Source organism: Chiloscyllium plagiosum, unplaced genomic scaffold, assembly GCF_037043375.1.
Source record: "Chiloscyllium plagiosum isolate Xiang-an unplaced genomic scaffold, Cpla_swu_hap1 HiC_scaffold_10, whole genome shotgun sequence".
NCBI classification, from domain to species: domain Eukaryota; kingdom Metazoa; phylum Chordata; class Chondrichthyes; order Orectolobiformes; family Hemiscylliidae; genus Chiloscyllium; species Chiloscyllium plagiosum.
Genome location: NW_028270148.1, coordinates 100,048,043 through 100,068,894, shown reverse-complemented (window position 1 = coordinate 100,068,894; position 20,852 = coordinate 100,048,043). Strand labels below are relative to the sequence as shown.

General features: G+C 48.2%; 1 protein-coding gene across 18 annotated transcripts in view; it reads left to right on the top strand.

Annotated features, from left to right (window-relative positions):
- syne1b (spectrin repeat containing, nuclear envelope 1b) overlaps nucleotides 1-20,852 on the top strand; it is a 629,476-nt gene that overhangs the window by 535,477 nt on the left and 73,147 nt on the right. For 17 of the 18 annotated variants that reach the window (XM_087991586.1, XM_087991587.1, XM_087991592.1 and 14 more), the window contains one exon: nucleotides 3,894-4,060. In XM_087991586.1, coding sequence (XP_087847712.1) covers nucleotides 3,894-4,060 — 167 coding nt within the window. Of the gene's footprint in view, nucleotides 1-3,893; nucleotides 4,061-19,249; nucleotides 19,390-20,852 lie in introns of those variants that run through there. The other variant, XM_087991596.1, reaches the window with a different exon arrangement.

Here is a 20,852-nt window from a genome sequence, read left to right as displayed (position 1 = left end):
CAAACTCCACACAGACACTCGCCTGAGGCTGGAATTGAACCCAGGTCCCTGGCGCTGTGAAGTAGCAGTGCTAACAGCTGAGCCACCCATGGTTGGCTAAGGAAGGCCTGCATGAGTCAAAGGTGTGGAATACACTAAAATGATGTGTTGTTGGAGCCTCTTGTCAAAGAACTTCGGGGTTCAGTAAATTTAGTCCCTCACTTATGAACAAAATCAGTAGTCTGCCTGCTGGCTTTCTCAACAGGGATGCGCTTTGATATTTATTTGTGGGGAGAGCAAAGAGCATAAAATTAAAGCCCAGGCTCAGGTGTACAAAATCCTGATTAGGCCCCAATTTGGATAATTGTGGGCACCACACCTTAGGAAGGACATATTGGCCTAGAGGGTATGTAACAAGTATGATACCTTGACTTCAGAGGCTAAGTTACGAGGGGAGATTATACAAGTTAGGCCTGTTCTCTTTAGAAGGTTAAAGGATGATCTGATCGAATACTTCAAGATATGAACAGGAAAAGACAGGACAGGATAAATCAAGATAAGCTTTTCCTACTGATTGGGGATTCTAGAACCCAAGGACATAGTCTGACAATTCGGGCCATACTGTTCAGAAGAGATGTTAGAAACACACAAAGGTACAGAGAACCCTCTACCACAAATAACAGTTGTTGCTAAATTAATTGCTTAACAAAAACTTATCCATCTCACATTTAAAATTAACAATGGTATTAAGGAATATGGGTCAAAGGCAGTTCAATGGAGTTAGGCCACAGGCCAGCCTTGACCTCACTAAATAGTGGAACAGGCTTGAGGGGCTGAATGGCCTTACCCTATTCCTATGATCTTATGGAGGTGCCATGGAATAGGCAGCGTGATTCCTCCTTATTCTCTGTCTTCCGCCCTTTCTCCCCCTCAGCCCCAAGACAAGAATGGGAGACTGTTACACATTGGATTCTACATGTGTAGCTGACAGAGCCATGACTTCAGAGAACATCTCCCAGAGGTATCGAAGCTGCCTCCATTTGGGGGGGTGGCATTTTCATCTATGTCCCCCCTGCCAGCCCCATACAAACCTGGTGGAGTGGGTCACCAGCTCCCCCTATCGATCCAGCCAGCGTTTTATCCCATTGAGACCAGCCAAGTGGGTATCGAGTAGATCGATGAAGCATAAGTTATCACTCTATAAGGTCACATGTCAGGGAGTGTTGTTTGTCATTTATTTCAACTATTTCGGTGAGAATGTTGGAGCCATGGTTAGGTTGTGGATGACACTAAAATTGATGGTATAGTGGACAATGAAGAAAGTTATCTAAGAATGTAAAAGGATCTTGATTAATTGGGCTAGTGGGCCGAGAAATGGCAGATGGATTTTACTTTGGCTAAAAGTGAGGTATTACATTTTGGTAAAACAAACAACGACAGGACTTATACAGTTAATGTTAGGGCCCTAGGTAGTGTTGCCAAACTGAGAAACCATGGGGTTCAGGTACATAATTCTTTGGAAGTTTTGCCACATGTAGACAGGGTGTTTAAGAAGATCTTTGGCATGCTGGCCATCGTTGCTCAGACCATTAAGTAATGGAGTTGGGAGCTCATTATACAGTTGTATTTGCATTGGTGAGACCACCTTTGGAGTACTGTGTCCAGTTCTGGTCGCCCTGCTGTAGGAAGGATATTATTAAATTGGGAGAGGATATGAAAACACAATTGCAAGGGTGTTAACGAAACTGGAGGGTTTGCGTAATAAGGAGAGGCTGGATAGGCCGCAAATGTTTTCACTGCTGTGTAGGAGGTTGAGGAGTCACCTTACAAAAGATTTATAAAATCATGAGGGGCATAAGCAAGGTGAATAGTAAAGGTCTTTTCCCTGGGGTGGGAGAGTTCAAAGCTAGGGGGCGTATTTTTAACGTGAGAGGAAAAAGATTTAAAAGCAACTTGAGAGGCAATGTTTTCACACAGAAGATGGTTCGTGTGGGAGTGGTAGATGCAGGTAGAGTTAGAACATTTAAAAGGTATTTGGAAATGTACATGAATAGGAAAGGTTTGAAGGGAGATGGGCCAAACGCAGGCAAATGGGACTGGTTGAGTTTGGGAAATTTGGTCAGCATGGACGAGTTGGACTGAAGGGTCTGATTCTGTGCTGTGTGACTGTATGACTCTGAGATCCTGCGAGTGCCTCTTGTGTGGGGCAAGGCCAGCCCCCAAAGCAAGGAGAGCATGCTGGAGAAACTCAGCAGGTCTGGCAGCATTTGTGGGGAAACAAACAGAGTTACTGATTCGAGTGCAGCGTGACCGTTCTTCAGACCTAGGCAATTTGAAGATGAATGCCTTTCTGTGCCAAGGCAAATTCTTCGTTTTTATTTTGTCTGGCAAATGCTGCCAGACCTGCTGAGTTTCTCCAGTATGCTCTCCTCGCTTTGCGAGCTGGCCCTGCCTCACACAAGAGGCACTCAGAGGATCTTAAAGTCATACAGTCATACGTACAGTGTTATGACTGAGATTGAAGGAGTATACTGTTGCTCTAGTCCCTCTACTCCACAACATAAAATAAAAATAACTTTGCCGGTTAGTTAGCAAGATGACCGATAAACAAAAAGATCTTTCAACCAGGCTTCTTAACAAGCACAGTAATGAGTTTATTACCAAAACAAAACTTGATCAATACAGATATAATATTTGGTTAGCATACACAGTCTGTCAAATGAAGTGTAAATACGATTCCCTGTGACTCCTACCAACACACGTGCACACAGACACATACCATACACAATCCGCCCCCTCCTTCCCCGGCTCCTGAACAAAGCAAAGGAGAAAGAAACAGAACCGATTCCTCTCCAGGTACTTGCTCTCTGAGAAAAAAGAGCTTTGGCCAATGGGTTGTTTTCGAAGGCTAAAGGATAAATGTAAAATGGTTCAGAGTCTGTGTCTCTGATGGTTTGGCATGTGTTTTCAAGTCACTAATTGTGCATGGTTGTCTCTGAAGTCTCGTAGATAAAGCTTGCTCGAAGCATAATCTTGAAGTGTTCTTTCAGTCACCGTTTCAAAAGACCAATCGTTTTATTCAGAAGTAATTTAAATGTTTTCTTCACATAACTGGAAGAGATCAGCTGAACAGCTTGTTCATAGCAGGGTTTCCTCCAACTCAGCTTGTTCTTAGTGGACTTTCCTCCAACTCACCTTGTTCGTAGCAAGCTTTCATCCAACGAGCCTATCCTGAGCAGGCTGTCCTCAAATTCAGCCTGTTCTGAGCAGGCTTTTATCAAACTCTGCTTTCAAACTCAACCAGCTACAGTAATAGTCTGTCCAAGCCAGCCACTGTTGAAAACAACAGCCTCAAATCTTCAGTCAAACAAGCACTTTTTACCAATCACGTGATTTCAAGGAAGCCTTATTTTAAAATTAAATTACACAGTGAACCTACGATGAGCTCTTTTAAAGAAACCACTTCAGCTATGTCCACGAAACTGAAAAACAATTCCTTTACCCACAATCCTTCAAAATTGAAGTCCTCCCAGCAATGTTAAGTATGAAGCATTTTTGAAATAATGAGAAGTGGGGCTTTGCATTGGCCAGCATTTAACATTTCATCTCTAATTACCCGTGAGAAGTGAGTAGTGAACTACTGCAGTTTATGTAGTGTAGGTACACACACAGTGCTGCTGAGGAGGGAGTCCCAGAATCTAGACCTTCTCGAGTGAAGGAACGATGATAGAGTTCCAAATGAGGATGGTGTGTGCCTTGAAGGGGGTTTACAAGTGCTGGTGTTCTCATGTATCTGATCACCTTGTGCTTCCAGGTTGTATATGGATATGCAGGTGTTGCAGTTGCTTGGGTTAGTTACCTCAGTGCATGTGGTAGTACAGTCCGCTAACAGGCCTCTCCCACATGGTCCACAGGACTATCAGGAGGAGATTACAGCAGCAAGCGAGAACAAAATGCAGCTGCAGCAAATGGGCCAGAGGCTGATGCGAGCCAGTCACGAGAGTAAAGCTTCCGAGATCGAATACAAACTGGGCAAGGCCGACGATCGCTGGCAGCATCTGCTGGACCTGATTGGGGCCAGGTAAGAGATGGATCTGTTGTGGTATCAGGTAAATGACATGTAAAGTGACAATTAGACCAATCGGTACTGACAGAGCTAATCCTCCATCGACACAGCAGTCATGTTGAATATTGAAGGTTGTTTTATTTCACATTAAAGTCTTATTCCCTTTATGAAAGGCGTTAATGCTGCGCCTGATCTGCTCCTTTCTTCTTTGCCTTGAGCTTTTGCTGAGGAAGTCCTAACCAGTTTATTTTTTAAAGTGACTAACAGCTGGAGAGAATCACAGGGTTAGGAAAGGTTATGTCATGAGGGCATGTGACATCAGCAAGAAGAGTTAGGGGCAAAACCTCTGGGGAGGCAAAGCCCTCATGGCATTGTCACTGGACTAGGAATCCTGAGAGCCAGGTGATGCTTTGTGGACCTGCGTACAAATCTCATATTGATAGATAGAGGAATTTAAGTTGAATTATTTTATTTAGCTCAGTTTTCTGATCAATATAATACACATCTCTGGAGCGAGTGGGCCTTGAACATGGACTACCTGATCTAGGGATGTGGATATTACCACTGCGCCACCAAAGGCTCTTAATTTAAGTTTACTAAATCCAAAATCATGAAGACCATAAAACTGTTCTTGATTTTTGTAAAAACTGATCTGGTTCATTAATGTCCTTCAGGGGAACTAAACCTGCCATCCTTACCTGGTCTGGTCGGCATGTGAATCCCACAGCAGTATGGTTGATTCTTCATTGCTAATTAGGTCAGTTCCCCCCAGATATCCCTGCCATTGCCAACACCTTCCCAGCTGGGGTTCCCTTCCAACTCCTCCTTTGTGTCCCTGCAGTAACCCTCACTCAGTTGGAATACCATTATATGGGCGGCACGGTGGTTAGCACTGCTGCCTCACAGCGCCAGAGACCCGGGTTCAATTCCTGCCTCAGGTGACTCTCTGTGTGGAGTTTGCACATTCTCCCCGCGTCTGCGTGGGTTTCCTCCGTGTGCTCCAGTTTCCTCCCACAATCCAAAAATGTGCAGGTTAGGTGAATTGGTCATGCTAAATTGCCCGTAGCGTTAGGTGAAGGGGTAAATGTAGGGGAATGGGTCTGGGTGGGTTGCGCTTCGGCGGGTTGGTGTGGACTTGTTGGGCCGAAGGGCCTGTTTCCACATTGTAAGTAATCTAATCTAATATCTGAATACAGCTCCACCCTCTCAAACTGCTGGTTCAGTTCTATCATGTTATGGTCACTGCCCCCTGCGCTCCCTAACGGGTCTGCCTCATTACAGAATTACCTGTTCCCTGGTGGGCTCTACCTCAAGCTGCTCCAAAACAAAACCATGTTGTGGACATTCCACAAATTCCTTGACTTGAGATCCGTTACCAACCTGATTTTCCCACTCCACCTTCATATTCCCCATGATTACTGTAAAAGGGCCCTTCTTACAGGCCTTATTTATCTCCTGATTTATTTTCTTGCCCACATCCTGATTATTGTTGTTGGCGCCTTTTACACACTTCCCATTTGGACCATTTTTCCTTTGCGGTTCCTCAACTCCACCCAAACAGAATCTACACCTTAATTTTGTTTCTGACTAACACAGCAAACGTGCCTCCCGAACCCCCACCCCTCTGCCCATCTGCCTGTCCTTTCGATAAAACATGTATCCTTGGATATTTCGTTCCCCGCGCTGACCCCCTTGCAGTCATGTCTGTGATACCCACCGCATTGCACCTGCCGATTCCCATCTGTGCTACAAGCTCATTTACCTAGTTTTGGATCTTGCCAGCATATCACTACAAAGCCCTCAGACTTGCAGTGACTGCCCACCCCACTTCACATAGTCATCCCCTTATCTGCCCCTGGGAGAAATTGAGGACTGCAGTTGCTGGAGGTCAGAGTCAAAGAGTGTGGCGCTGGAAAAGCACAGCAGGTCAGGCAGCATCCGAGGAGCAGGAGAATCGACGTTATGGGCATAAGCCCTTCATCAGGAATGATGAAGGGCTTTTGCCCGAAATGTTGAATCTCCTGCTCCTTGGATGCTGCCTGACCTGCTGTGCTTTTCCAACACCACAGTCCTGACCCTTATCTGCCCGGCCTGAAGTTAGATTCATGACCCTTTCCATACTCCCTGTCCTATTACTTGTTCTGGAAACTTTAATAACCTCTGCTGAGCCTCTCGTTCCCTCCCACCCCCCACCACCCCCAACATTTTCCATGCAACTGAATGCATTCCCCCACCATTTAGTTTAAAGCCCTATCCATAGCCTGGGTTGTGTGACTAGCCAGCACTCTGGTGCGAGCCTGATTGAGGAGAGTCCTGTCCCCTCAGAACAGCTCCCACCTACCCCAGTACTCCCACCAACATCCCATGGATTCAAGCCCATTTCTCCCACATCATTCTTTGAGCCATGTATTTACTTCGTTAATCTGGTTGACCTCGTGCCAGTTTGCTTGTGTCGGAATCCAGAGACTGTTACGTATTTGGTTTTGTTCTTAATTTAGCCCCTAGCCCCTACTTATTCCCTCAGCAGAGTGTCTTTCCTCTTCCTACTTATATCATCGGTACCCACGTGGACCACGCCAAGTGGATCTTTCCCCTGCCATCCCAAACTCACCAGATGAGAGATCCTGAACCTGGACACCATAAGCCAATGAAGGGCTGATGCCCAAAACGTCGATTCTCCTGCTCCTCGGATGCTGCCTGACCTGCTGTGCTTTTCCAGCACCACTCTCTCCACCATGAGGCAACACAGCCTTTGGGACGCTTGATCCTGGCTACAGAGAACAATGTCCATTCCCCTGAATATACTATCCCCAACCATAGCTGCATTTCTCTTTTCTCTCCCCTCTTGAATGGTTCCATGTGCCATGATGCTATGGTCAGTTTGCTCATCCTCCATACTGCCCCCACACTCATCCACACAAGAAGCAAAACTCTCAAACCTGTTGGACAAGCTCAAGGACTGAGGCTCCTTTGGCTCTACCTCCTGGATTCCTCTACCTGTCCCCTGACTACTGACCGAATTCGAGGGAGTTAATGTAAGGGGTGTGAATGTCTGAAACACAGCATCCAAGTAACTCTCCCCCTCTCTGATGTGCTGCAACATTTGAAGTTCAGAGTCCAGTTCATCAAATCTGAGCCGGAATTCCTCAAGCAACCAGCACTTGCTACCAATGAACCCCAATGGGCTCTATCTACTAGCTCCTTCAGCATGCACTTACAACACATTGCCTGGCCTGGCATCTCTATTTTATTTACTTAGTTCATCAAAATTTCCTGCCGGTCTTTTAGTTTGTAGCCTGTGATTATATTTGCTATTTACCTTCAATCTGAAAGGAATCTCTAACAGTCTAATTAGTAGCTCTTACCAACCAGTGAATCTTTGATGTTGCTGTTTTGCGCTGGGCTCCTGATCCTAGGCTTTGATTTATCCTGTTTACAAAAAAAAACTTACAAACCATGAGCCAAAAAAAAACAAGCAAAAAAGGATCTCTTCCCTTCTGCACTGAATTCTCATGCTGTCAACAAATTCCCTGAACTGTATACGGAGGACCCTTGACGATCTGTTGGACACAGGCGGGGAATATTTTGTTCAGATAATCGAATGCCGGATAACATAGTTTAGCCAAGCACCAGGATGTGCGATCTTGCCGGATAATCTGATATTCGGAAAATCAAATGTCGGATAATTAAGATTTCCCTGTACTCACTCTGGCTATGTCATACTCTGGGTATGACCTCCTTTCTGACTGTGCAAAACTTAGTGACATGTATCTCTGGGAGTGTGGGAGATCACATGGTGATCTAAGTGAGGTGTTCAAAGTTTTGAGAGATTAGATACAAGGCGATAATGTTTTTGGTGCCGATATCCAGGCTAAAGGGATCTTAAAGGAAGGCGCAAAGATGAGTAACCAGAACGGTAACTAGGGTGAAGAACTAGAGTTCAAACTGGAGAAGGTCAAGGTGCGAATATCAATGGGCTTTCTCAAAGTCCTGAAAGGTTTTGATTGAGTTAATAAGGAGAAATCGAACTTGGTTGTGTGGAACAGGAGCATTGCTGAGAAAAGGCGCACTGTGATGAAACGTTTTGCCTTGTGTTCATCAGGACGATTCGCGTGAAACACCACAGTAAAGGGCGAGGCAGTACACTGTTGTCCCCGAACTTGATGGTTTTGGCAGCTGATCCTGATGAGTGCCAGGTGTAAAGCTTGGAGAAACCTGTCTTCTTCCAGCTTAACTAAGAGGAAACTATTCCCACTGGGAAATGGGTCAATAACTAGGGACTTAAACACTGCTGTATTCCCAGCTGGTGGTAATACTGGGAGATCTGGAAGTTACACTGGCTTGATAGACCATAAGTTCTACTTTGAGGAGAAAGTGAGGTCTGCAGATGCTGGAGATCAGAGCTGGAAATGTGTTGCTGGAAAAGCGCAGCAGGTCAGGCAGCATCCAAGGAACAGGAGAATCGACGTTTCGGGCATAAGCCCTTCTTCAGGAATCCTGAAGAGCTTATGCCCGAAACGTCGATTCTCCTGTTCCCTGGATGCTGCCTGACCTGCTGCGCTTTTCCAGCAACACATTTCCAGCATAAGTTCTACTTTGGTTGTTTGGTTGCTCTGGTGGTCAGTCACCAAGTATATTCACAAGGGGCTACCATATTACCTTTAATGGAATAACATAAATTTATGACTCAATAGGAAAAAGAAAAGTGGTCGATAAAAGACCAGAGACAACAAGAGGGGAACAGCCGTGAGGGCATGTTTGGATCTGGAGTGCAGTACGTATGAAATGGTGATGGAAGCAGATTCAGTAATAGCTTTCAAAAGGCAATTGGATCCATATTTGAAGAGGGGAAGCTTGTGGGCCTGTGGGGAAAGAGCAGGGGAGTGGAACTGACCGGAAAGTTCTTTCATAGAGCCAGCATGTGAGTGATGGGCGAAATGGACTCTGTGGTACCAAACTGTGCCTTTATAATTTAAACAATGAGGACCGAGCCATTCAGGAGTGGAGTCTGGAAGCACTTTCTTCTGATAGAACAGCAGTGGACTGGGTCTCACTGCTTCTGCAGGTGGTTGATAAAGTGGGGTCAGTTGGAGCTTTGAAGATTTTGTTGGTTAAAGGCATCAGGGGATATGAATCCAGGACTGATGAATAGTGCGGTGCTGCGACATAGAATTGAGGTGCAAATCGATTGTCATCGGAATGAGAGGCCCCTCATTTCTATGTTTGTATCTCCTTTCTCTGCTCTGTCAAGGAAGCAAGCATTAATTCTCAGTGCTGTGATGTTGGAGAAAATCAATGAAAGTAATTTGTCCAGCTCAACTTCAAGGCAGGAGTGACCAGCAGAAGATGACCAATCCCACACATTTGATGTACGCTGGCAGTTTTCCCTCTGTATCAATTTCAGCTTCACTTTCACCTCTGAGTTAAAACTTGTGTGTTCAAATCCCACTCCCAGTGCTTCTGTGTATCAACTGAGCCAGCACTGGCTGATCTTATAAGGTTAGTTTTCTCCATTGACATGACTCATGAGGGGTCTGACGCACAGATGCAAGGACCATGGAGTCACAGGCCAAACCAGGTAAAGACAGCAGGTTACCTTCTCATTAGACCTTGGTGCACTAGTTAATCTTTTATGACAATCTGACCACTTCATAGTGAAGTTTGCTGATAAGAACTGACACCAGTGGAGCAGGACAGTTGACAACGGCTTTGGGAGATCTGATGATTCCACCATTAAAGGAAAGGGCACAGTTTTGGCAACAGATTTCCATTCTTGGGCCTTGACTTGCTGGAACTGAACTCTTTGGCGAAATCATTGAAATTTTCTTTGTAAACATGAGAATCAGTTGGTAATCTCTTTCTGCGCTGTAATGGAACAGTTGTCAGGTTCTTGAACAGCTGCTCCTGCCATTTTGAAAGCCCCCCTTACATGTGGTTATAAAGGACTCTGTGTGTTGGACTGCACATCTGTCCCCTCCTGAATGAAATGTGGAATGCCTTTGGTGTCAGCTGCTGGCCTCGCCGATTTGACACAGATTGGTTGAACTGTTCAAACACTTGACTAGAAACTGGGCAATATTTTCCCATCGTGGGCTGGGAAACCCGAAGCTTGGATTGAGTGTAAGGACCAATTCTGCACCCTACTGAGACACAGTCACCCTATATCAATTGCGAACACCTTGGCGCCAGGGTGGTCAGAGACATGCCTGTTGTCCAGTGAAGAATAGCGGGCGGGCTGGGGAACCTGTAGGAGGCTGCCCATCAGGGTGAGGGACAGAGAGTCGTAGAGTCATACAGCACAAAGTCAGAAGTCACGCAACAAAAGGTTGTGGTCCAACTGGTTAATTTGAAATCACAAACTTTCACCAGTAATCATAGGGGACCCGGTGAAGGGGCAGCACTCCAAAAGCTTGTGATTTCAGATAAACCTGTTGGACCATAACCTAGTGTCATGTGACTTCTGACTTTGTCCACCCCCGTCCAACACTAACACCCCCACATCATACAGCGCAGATGTAGACCCTTCGGTCCAACCAGCCCATGCTGACCATAATCCCAAACCAAACTAGTCCCACCTGCCTGTGCTTCATCCGTATCCCTCCAAACATTCCTTATTCATGAACTTACCCAAATATCTTTTAAATATAACTGTATTTGCATCCACCACTTTGCCTGGAGGTTCATTCCACACATGAACCACTCCTATGTAACAAGAAATGTCCCTTATGTCTTTTTAAAATCTTTCTCCTCTCACCTTAAAAATATGACCCCTCCTGTTGAAATCCCCACCCTGCGAAAAAGAAACCTGCCATTCACTTTATCTATGCCTCTCACGATTTTATAAATTCCTGTAAGGTCACCTCTCAACCTCCTCGCTCCAGTGAAAAGAGTCCCAGCATGCCTTTATAACTCAAACCTTCCGTTTCTGGCAACATCCTGGTAAATCTCTTCTGAACCCTCTCCAGTTTGATAATATCAGCTGTATTCTGATGCATTTCCTTGAATCAGCAGTTGGGCTGTGCATTGCCTTGGTTATAATGAACAACCCCACTGCCCTGTGGCTGACCACTTCAACTCCCCCTCCACCCACCCAAGGACATGAAAGTCCTGGGCCTTCTCTATTGCCAAATCCAAGCCACCCAATGACTGGAGAAAGGACACCTCATCTTCCACTTTGGGGCCCTTCAAACACACGGCATCAACATCAGCTTCACCAGTTTCTAAATTTCCCCTCCCCCTACCTCATCCCAGGTCCAACCCTCCAACTCGGCACCGCCCTACCTGTCCATCTTCATTCCCGCCACACTGCTCAACCCTCCCCTCCAACCTGTCACCATTAACCCCCCTCCTGCATCCACCTATCACCTTCCCAGCCGCCTTGCCCATAGCCCCACCTCCACACACACACACATACCCTCCCCCCCCCCATTGATCTCTCATCCTCCTACCCCCATCCACATTCCTGATGAGGGGCTTTTGCTCGAAATGTTGACTCTCCAGTTCCTCGATGCTGCCTCACCCACTATGCTTTTCCAGCGCCACACTTTTCATCTCTGACTCTCCAACATCTGCAGTCCTCGCTTCCTCCTACGAGGAGAAGACCTCTCTCAGCCTCCACAGAGAGTCATGTTCTCAAGAAAACCGTTGATGTCAGTTCTTATCAGCAAACTTGACTAAGGAGCTGTCAGATTGTCATAAAAGATCAACCAGTTCACCAATGGGAAGGTAACCTGCTGTCTTTACCTGGTTTGGCCTGTGACTCTGTGTTAGACCCCTCTCCTTGAGTCATGCTATGGAGAAAGCTAACATTAGTGGCGTGTGACTGTACCAGACCACAGCGAACCTCCATCTTCATTAACGGAGTGCTCTTTTTTTGGTCATCCTGATTGACCTAGAACTCTTGTGCTCGCTCTGAAGTTGCTGCTTCTCACTGGTCAACCTTTTCCCAGAAGCGCACTGTTGTTTTTTAACCCCCTCACCAAGATGAACTGCTCGAAAAGGAAGAACTTAGCACTTAAGGTTTCATGGCCTGATGGTTTCTAGAGCCTCCCCAGGCCCAACGAGGCCTAGTTTTACCATGGGTCACACAGCAAGCTCCTCTGATAATATCAAGCTCTCTGGTTTGAGTGATGCTGATTGGCACTGTCCAGTAGACTGACCCAACTGTGTTGTTATCCCACAGTGTCACCACATAGAGGTAACAGTTAATGTTATTCTTTGGCTGTGCTGGTTGATGATGTTATGAAGACGGCAGGGCGGTTTTCTCTCAATGGGTGAACAGCTGGGAGGAGGTGAAGGGACCAGTTCCAGGCTGCACAGTCCAGCATGTGTGTCATTTCATGGAATTACTCCTGTTGTTTCTGGCATGAATGGGACAAGTGAAAGTGGTCCGAGGAGATTTCAACAAACCCCTCTACTGCCTACGAACTGGTGCTATGCGTTGGCGCAAAAAGGACAAGGATTTAATTCTCGTCAAGTTGAATGCGAAGTTAGATCAAATCTGTAATGTTCACGGCAACTGATAGCACCCATCTCCAGACATTATATTGGATTAATATGTTGTTTTTTTGTAAAAATAATGGGAAGAGTTGCATTTAAAGAGTTAGGCCAAGATTAGGCTTTTCAGCCCCTCAAGCCGTGTTCTCCCTCCCAGTTTCTCTTCTTTATTTCATAGGATGTCACTGGCAAGGCCTGTATTTGCTGGCCATCCCTAATTGCCCTCTAAAATGGTCTCGAAAGCCAATCATAGAATCCCTACAGCACGGAAGCAGGCCATTTGGCCCATCAAGTCCACACCAACTCTCTGAAGGGCTCTTCGGAGCACTGGCACCCACCATCCTGTATTTCCCATGGCTAACCCACCTAGCCTGCATAATTCCTGGATGCTTTAGGCAATTTCCCGTGGGCAATCCACTTAACCTGCACATCTTTGTGATTGTGGGCGGAAACCGGAGCAAACCCACACAGACATGGGGAGAATGTGCAAGCTCCACGCAGTCACCCGAGGCTGGAATCGAACTCGGGTCCCCAGAACCCGTGAGGCAGCCGTGCTAACCACTGAGCCACCTTAGTCAAGAGTCAACCACGTTGCTGTGGGCCTGGAGTTCACAATAAGCCCAGACTGGGCAAGGCTGGCTGAGGGGATCCTTCCTGAAAGGGCACCAGCATTCTCTTTTCATGTACTCTTTTTAATATCCTACATAAAGACTATCAGTCTGCTTATTGACATTTTCAAATGACCATGTGCGTCAACAAATTTTGATGGAAAAATTACACTTCTCATAACCTCAGGATTATCCAAAAGACTTTAGAGACGGCAACATTTTTTGAATGTCGAGTCACCACCATAAATTGTGTGCCCGCCCCTCATTAGCATGAGGACATTAGCTGACAGGCAGCACAGCATTCACACAGAGGTCCAACTGGATAAGGACTTTAATTTTAAAGTCAGTGCTGGCCAGCATTTATTGCCCATCTGTATTCCTTCCTGAGAAGGTGCTGTTGAGCTACCACTGCAGTCCATGTGCTGTAGGTAGACCCACAATGCCCTTAGGGAGGGAGTTCGAGTTTTGACCCAGCGACAGTGAAGGGACAATGATATATTTCCAGGTCGGGATTGTGAGTGGCTTTGGGGGGAACTTACAGGGTTTGGTGTCCCATGTATCTGCTACCCTTGTCCTTCTAGATGAGGAATGATTTATTGTCACTTGTACTCTACAGTGAACAACCCAATGAAACAGAGCTGCAATTTGCACCCTAATCTGCCACCATTTTGAATAGTTTAAGAGTGAAAAGATGGAGCTGTAAGAGAGCCTACCTTTGTTACTCTGCCTGAGCTAGCTCACCCCAATGACCCCTGTGCCACCGGCCCCTCACCTCCACCTGCAGCAGACCCAGCGTTGCTGTGGTCGCCACTCTTCAGGTGGCGTCCCTCTGTCGCTGGGCCCACCCCACTGAGGGACCCTCGATGCTGGGTCCTGTGGTGGACACACCCTCACCCACAACCACGAGCCCACCTTCCTGCTGCTGCTCCCCCCCAGATAACCAGGAGCCCAACTTCCTGCTGCTGTTCCCCCTCCACAATAACCAGGAGGACCCCCTTCCACTGCTGTCGCCCCGATAACCAGGAGTCTCCCCTCCTGCTGCTGCCCCCCGCCCTGTCTCCGGGCCTACCCTACCCAGTGGGTTTGGCAGGCCTTGCTGAAGGAGCCTTGATGGTTCTCTGCAGTTTATCGTCCAGCTCGTGCCCACAGCTGCGGTGGAGGGAGTGGACGTTTGAAGATGTGGTACCAGTCAGGTATGATGCTTTGTCCTGGACGGTGTTGAGCTTCTTGCCTGTTGTAGGAGCTGCCCCCAATCAGGCCAGCGGGGAGCATTCCATCACGCTATTGACTTGAGCTTTGGGGAATCGGGAGGTGAGTTACTCATTGCAGGATTCCTAACCTCTGACCTGCTGTTGTTACAATATTTATATGGTGAGTCCAGTTCAGTGTCTGGTCAGAGGTAACCCCCAAGATGTTGATACTGGGCTATTCAATGCTTTGATGCAATTGGGTGACAAGAGAGTGTGGTTAGATTCTGTCTTGTCAGGCGTGGCATGAATGTTACTTGCTATCTTTAAGGTCAAGTCTGGATGTTGTCCAAGTCTTGCTGCATTTGAATTACTTCAGTATCTGAGACATTGTAAGTGGTGCTGACCATTGGGTAATCATCGGCAATCATCCCCAGTTCTGACCTTAGGGTGGAGGGGAGATCGTTGATGAAGCAGCTGAAAATGGTTGGGCCGAGGGCACTACCCTGAGAGCGCTTGCGGCACAGTGGCAGTGTCCCTACCTCTGACCCAGGAGATCTGGCTTCAAGCCCCACCTGCTCCAGAGGTGTGTCATAACACATCTGAGGAACTCCTGGACATACGCCCTGCAGCTGAGATGACTAACAGCCACAACCACCTTCTCCTGTGCCAGGCATGTTTCCAACCAGCAGAGAGTTTCCCCCAATACCCAATTGCTGCCGTTTCATTATGGCTCCTTGATGCCACGCTCTGTCAAAAGTAGGCTTGATGTCAAAGGCCGTCATCTTTGAAGGGCGTTGGTAATGCAATTGTATAGAAAATAGAAGCAAGAGTAGGTCATTCGGCCCTTCGGAACTATTCCACCATTCTATATGATCATGGCCGGTGATCGAACTCAGTGCCCTGGTCCCACTTCCTCCCCATAACCTTTGATCCCTTAAGCCATATGAACTATATCTAACTTCTTCTTGAAAGTTTTTAGTGTTTTGGTTTCAGCCGCTTTCTGTGACAGTGAATCCTATAGGCCCACCCCTCTCTGGGTGAAGATGTTTCTCCTCCTCCCAGCCCTGAATGGCCTACTCCATTTCCATCAACTTTGAATCCTTGGTTCTGGATTCCCTGGTCATCTGCATTTACCCTGTCTAGTCCTTTTGGAATTTTGTGTGTGATTTCCCCTACTCCCCCTTCTTCTAAGCTCCAGTGACTATAATCCAAACCGATCCAGTGTTTCCTCAGCCATCTATCCTGCCATTCCCCGGAATCAATCTGGTAAACCATCAATATACGCCCTCCATCGAGAGAGCGTCCTTTTGCAGATATGTCGCCCGCAGTTTGTGGCAATTTGTTTGCGGTCACTTTTCCATGCTGTCTTCCCACAAATTTAATTGAATTCATACTCCTAGCCTGCTGCACTGGGACCTGAACTCATGACCTCTGCGTCGGCAGAGTCTAGTATCTGACTAAATTCAGCCTCTGCACCGTCACTGCGCTATACGATGGAATTGTTACACTATTTCTGGCCAAGCTGCTGATTTGTTTGAGAGAAGGACTGTTGGAGATTGGTAAAGACCATTAACCGAGCTCAGTGTTGAGAAAAGTTCCCTGACATTAAAAGGGTTAAATGTACAGAGGTGGGGATGAGGATTTCAGCTGTGGATGAATTGAGGAGGAGAGGGGTGTGGCGGGGGAGGCGGGCTTGGTAATTAAGCAGATTGGAAGTCTGGGTGAATGAGAGAGAGAGAGAGAGAGAGAGAGAGAGTGAGGTTGCTGGAACCAGCTTAGAAACAGTTAGTTGTGTGAGCGGGGAGGGTTGCTGGGGATTGTTGGCACCGTTCTAAGCAGACGAGCCATCGTTAGTGACAGCTTCCACCATCTGTAAGACTGTGACAGATCCAGAGAAATAGACAGGCTGATTGTAAGTAGTGAAGCTGACTGGTGGGGGGAGGGGAAGGAACGAAGTCTGAAATCAGATTGCTGCTCACTGATGAAGTCAGTCAAGCGCAGGCAATGGGTGCACTGTTGTAAATCTGAACAATTCAAATTCAGATCATAGCCTTGCTTCCGTTTGAGCCTGACCCCTTGACACAGTGCCCTTTTAATCGGTTGCCCAGTGAATCAGGCAAGAGCTGAAAATGAGGAGCTGCAGCTATAATAACCGGCCGTGCGGACAGGGAATGCGCTCCTCTTGGTCCGTACTGTGAGGGGCTCCCCTTAGACAGCGATGCAGACATGCCCTATCACAGGGGTGGGGGAGGCTGCTGTGCACGCCATTCGTCCGGGCATCGCTGCTGTCCCCGTTGGCACGGATTCCAGCGACTCCAGGCCATTTGGCGTGACGCTGGAGTGTGGGAGGTCCAACAAAAGCAGGTTTATTTGCCGTGAGAAAGAAATTGCCGGATTCCAAAAGCCGGTCTGAGCTACGTCTACAGGAGCCTGTGGTGGTTCAGGCCTCGAGGGATTGTTCCCACATTCCGATAAAGGCAGGCCAAGCGGCTCGGAGCGTTGTCCAAGCCGGCTCAATTCCGGAGCTTCCCGAGCGACGCTCACAGCATTCCAGCTTTCCATGGTTCCCTGCCCTTGGATCTGTCCAGAGGCTGTGTTTCCACTCAAACTAATTTATGTTCAACTTCATTGTTTTCAGCAAAGAAGGAAAGCTGCAGCCTGATTTATTTGCAGCTGTAATAAACACTTATGCAGCAAACTCTGCATAAGTAATCTGCAGAAAAATATATATATATTTTTAAAATGAGTGTGTTTTCTGATTGAGGCGGTGTTACTGGCTTGGATGTTAAACTTGCCTCGGGTCACCACAGCCTTGCTCAGATTTCAATCCCCTCCTGCTCCCTTTTATCTTCCATCAGGTTCCCTGCTTTGTATGAAGTGCTCAGATCGTGTGTCAAGTTACCTGCCCCTTTGTTGTTATGTTTTGCCGTTATAATGATACTTAATTAGAGGCGCTGGTGTTCTTGAAAGCGTTTAGTTTCCTGATGTGAATTCACTTGCATTGCAGGCTTTTGCAAAGCTGTCAGGTCAGAATTATAGAGACTGTCTTTAAGTTTTCTTTTCGACATTCACTCGTAGGGCGTGGGCAATGCCAGCTGATTTGTTTGGGGAAAGTGAGGACTGCAGATTATAGTGGTGCTGGAAAAGCACAGCAGGTCAGGCAACATCCGAGGAGCAGGAGAATTGACGTTTTGGGCAGGAGCCCTTCATCAGGAATCTGGTTTGTTGCCTGGCCCTAGTTGCCCTTGAGAAGCCCATCCCATTCACCGCTAAACGGGATACTTGTAAACTCTCTCCAGGGTTATAGGAGACGGACAGGCAGCAGCCAGTTTGGCCACTGCATTACTCTGTTTATAAGTTAGCCCTTGAACCCCCAACATTTGGTTTTGATGTCTAGGATTCCACCTAGCAACTGCTCTCATGTTCGGATATGCTCTGACCCAGCTCCAGTGCAGCTAGGACTTGAACGCAGACTCTTCTGGCCCAGAGGTGAGGACATTGCCATTGTGCCACAACACCTGCTTTGCCAATAGGTTAAGCACGTGGTCAAAGTAATCTGCTTTAAAGAGTAACGCACTGGAGGGAGGTGCAGCAATATTTTTTCACCTACTAACTGCATCTGTAACCCCCTTGTGTTTACCAATGAGAGTCATCCTTCAGCCTTGATTAATTGACACACAATGTTGTTAAGGACAATGGAGACCATCAAAGGTGAAGGTTAGAGGGAGAGGGCAGTGCACTGTATAACAATTGCTTTCCTGGCATATCGCACGTTATTAATCACTGTAGCCTCACCACTTCCTCTGTTCAAACTCCATTCAAACTGGCCACCGCAGAGTTCTCTAGACTCCCTGGGGGGTCAGCTTGTTTCTTTGCTAACGGGTCTGTGAAGCACGCCTCCCCCCTTCCTACTGGTTTCTGAGTGAATGGTGGCAGTGGGGGAGAGGTGGACGTGCAGATATTGAGTGGTTCGCATTGGTGGAGGGACGTGGTGCCAATCAAGCGGGTTGCTTTGTCCTGGATGGTGTCAAGTTCCCTGAGCATTGCTGGAGCTGCCCCCATCCAGGCAAGTGGGGAGTATTCCCTCACACTCCTGACTTGTGCATTACAGATGGTGGACAGGCTTTGTGTGGAGTCTTACTTGCTGTAATATTCCTAGCCTCTGCCCTGCTCTGGGAGCTGCCGTTCCCACAGCTGGCCCTGCAGCCTCCAATGAAAGTCAGTGTGCGCAGCAAATCCTCGAGCTGAAATTCGCAGCTGCTGGGGGATTTTTCTGTTCATTGTCCCACATCTTGGCTCCGACACAAGAGCTCAGGGCTGCACAGTTCAGCGATTGCTCGGCTGACTCTAAGATTCAGAGGGAAAACGACCGTTTGAAAGCCCCAATTGTTAGTGAACAGTGTGTGGGAGAGGCTGTGCTCCCATACCACATCGATATTAGGAGGGAAAAGCTTCAGAAGGGGAGAGAGCAAGAGAGAGAGGGGGGGAGAGAAAGAGAGAGAAAGCCGGCCTCTGACAGTTCATGAGTTTCCTTGCTGGCCTCCACACATCACAGTGGAGAGACGTCACAGTTTAAGAATAGTTTATGAAGAGTGTTTGCCTGCTGCAGCCAGGCACCAGAGAACTCTCAGCATTGGAGCTGCCTCTTTAGACTGGGATGGCCCACGTTGGAGTGTCAGGACTGTGCTGCCCCTCGTTTTGGAAGGCGCTTGGCGTCGCTGGCCTGATGCCCCAGGAATGTGAGGCCAGCAACACATGGCGATGAGTGTAAGTTTTTATTTAGAAACCTGACCACTTGTCACTCTGTTGTGCCAGTTGTCAGGCCGGCTGTAGCAGCCCCCCGCCCGGGAGTGTGGATTGCCAAAGCCGTGCGCAGGGGGTTGCTGCTGTATGGGGTCCCAGGGCATGCACTCTCCGAGAGTTGCTCAGCTCCTGACACAGTGAGCGGGCTGGCCCTCGTCACTCTAGTCGCCTGGGGGGGGGGAGAAGCGATGGCCGAGTGCTGCGATGCAGACCCTGAGCTTCCCGAGTGTCACTGTGACGTGAACAGGCAGGTCTCGGCTTCTCTGCGTTCGGTCGCTCTCTGCTGTTGCGTGCTTGGTTGGAGCCTTCCCGCGCCGTGGAGAATGTTTTACACGCCTGGGCTCCCCCCACCATTGCAGACCGCCCATCTGGCCTATTTCTTGGTGTCCCCCTTCACCTCGCTTTTCAAAAGTGCAGTGTCTCCTTCTTGTGCAAAACCTAAGTGCCATGTTTATTGATTCCGAAAATAGCACAAAGGAAGGGCAGGCTGCTAATAAATCCCTGCAAGTGAGGTTCCGGCCTGTCAGCTGTCTGCACGGTGAATTGCTGTCACTTAATTTACTGCTGGATAGGTGCAGGGTAGTGGAACGTGAGCTGAACTCCTGCTGTGAGTGCTCAGCGTCCCCCCTCCATTAGCAGACCCAACTCCTCTTGACCCGGACCATCCGAGTCGGCAGTTTCTATCCCCCATTCGCGAGTTAAAATTGCGATTCGCAACTAAAACCGTCCCTCTTCTTCGGGGGGGGCAGAACGGTTTTGAATGACACTGGAGCCCAGATTGTCAGGGGAGTCGGGCAGTTTGTGGAGTGTGGTTTTCACCACATTATTCCACGCTCCCTCCAAATCAATGCTGTTTGACAATGGCCAGATTCTAGATCAGAGCAGTGCTGGAAGAGCACAGCAGGTCAGGCAGCATCCGAGGAGCAGGAAAATCGATGTTTCGGGCAAAAGCCCTTCATCAGGAATAGATTGTTTGTAAGTGAAGGATACCTATCGGTCAGCACAGCTCCCTTTGCACTGCCTCTTTAAACAGTTTGAGACCCTCCTGTTTCACACTGGGAGATGACAGTGGAGTAACTGTGTGTGGGTTCCTGCCCCGCAATGCATCTGCTCCGTCCACTTGATTTTCCTGCTTATTTCTTCTTACTTTGACTTCACGTTGCCATCTGGGGAAACTCCGACGAGGTCAAGGTGTCCAGTGAGTCTGACACAGTTTTCTTCCGGTGGTGAAAGGTGGGGGTCGAGATGTGTGGTCGAGATGTGTTCCTGGTTGGGGGAGGGGAAGCGAGAGTGTGTCCCCGGGGGTGGGGTGAGAGTGTGTTCCCGGAGAGGGAGGGGAAGGGAGCATGGGGGGGGCGGTGTGCCTGTGGGGGATGGCCGGGGGAAAGCGAAAGTGTGTTCCTGGGGGGGGGGAGGGGGGAGGGGGGAGCGAGAGTGTGTTCCCAGAGAGGGAGGGGAAGGGAGCAGGGGGGCGAGATGTGTTCCTGGGGCGGGGGGGGGGGGGGGTGGGTTGGTGAGAGTGTGTTATGGTTGGGGGAGGGGGCGGGAGTGTGTGAGGGGGTGGGATTGTGGAAGGGGGAGGGAGGCGAGTTTAGGACCCAGTGCCTGGTGGGGAGCTGCATTGTTGAGCACAGCCCAGGGCAGTCTCCAGGCTGCACCGTCATTGGTTGCTACAAGATGGCGCCCAGCGGCCTGGCAAAGGGACTGTGG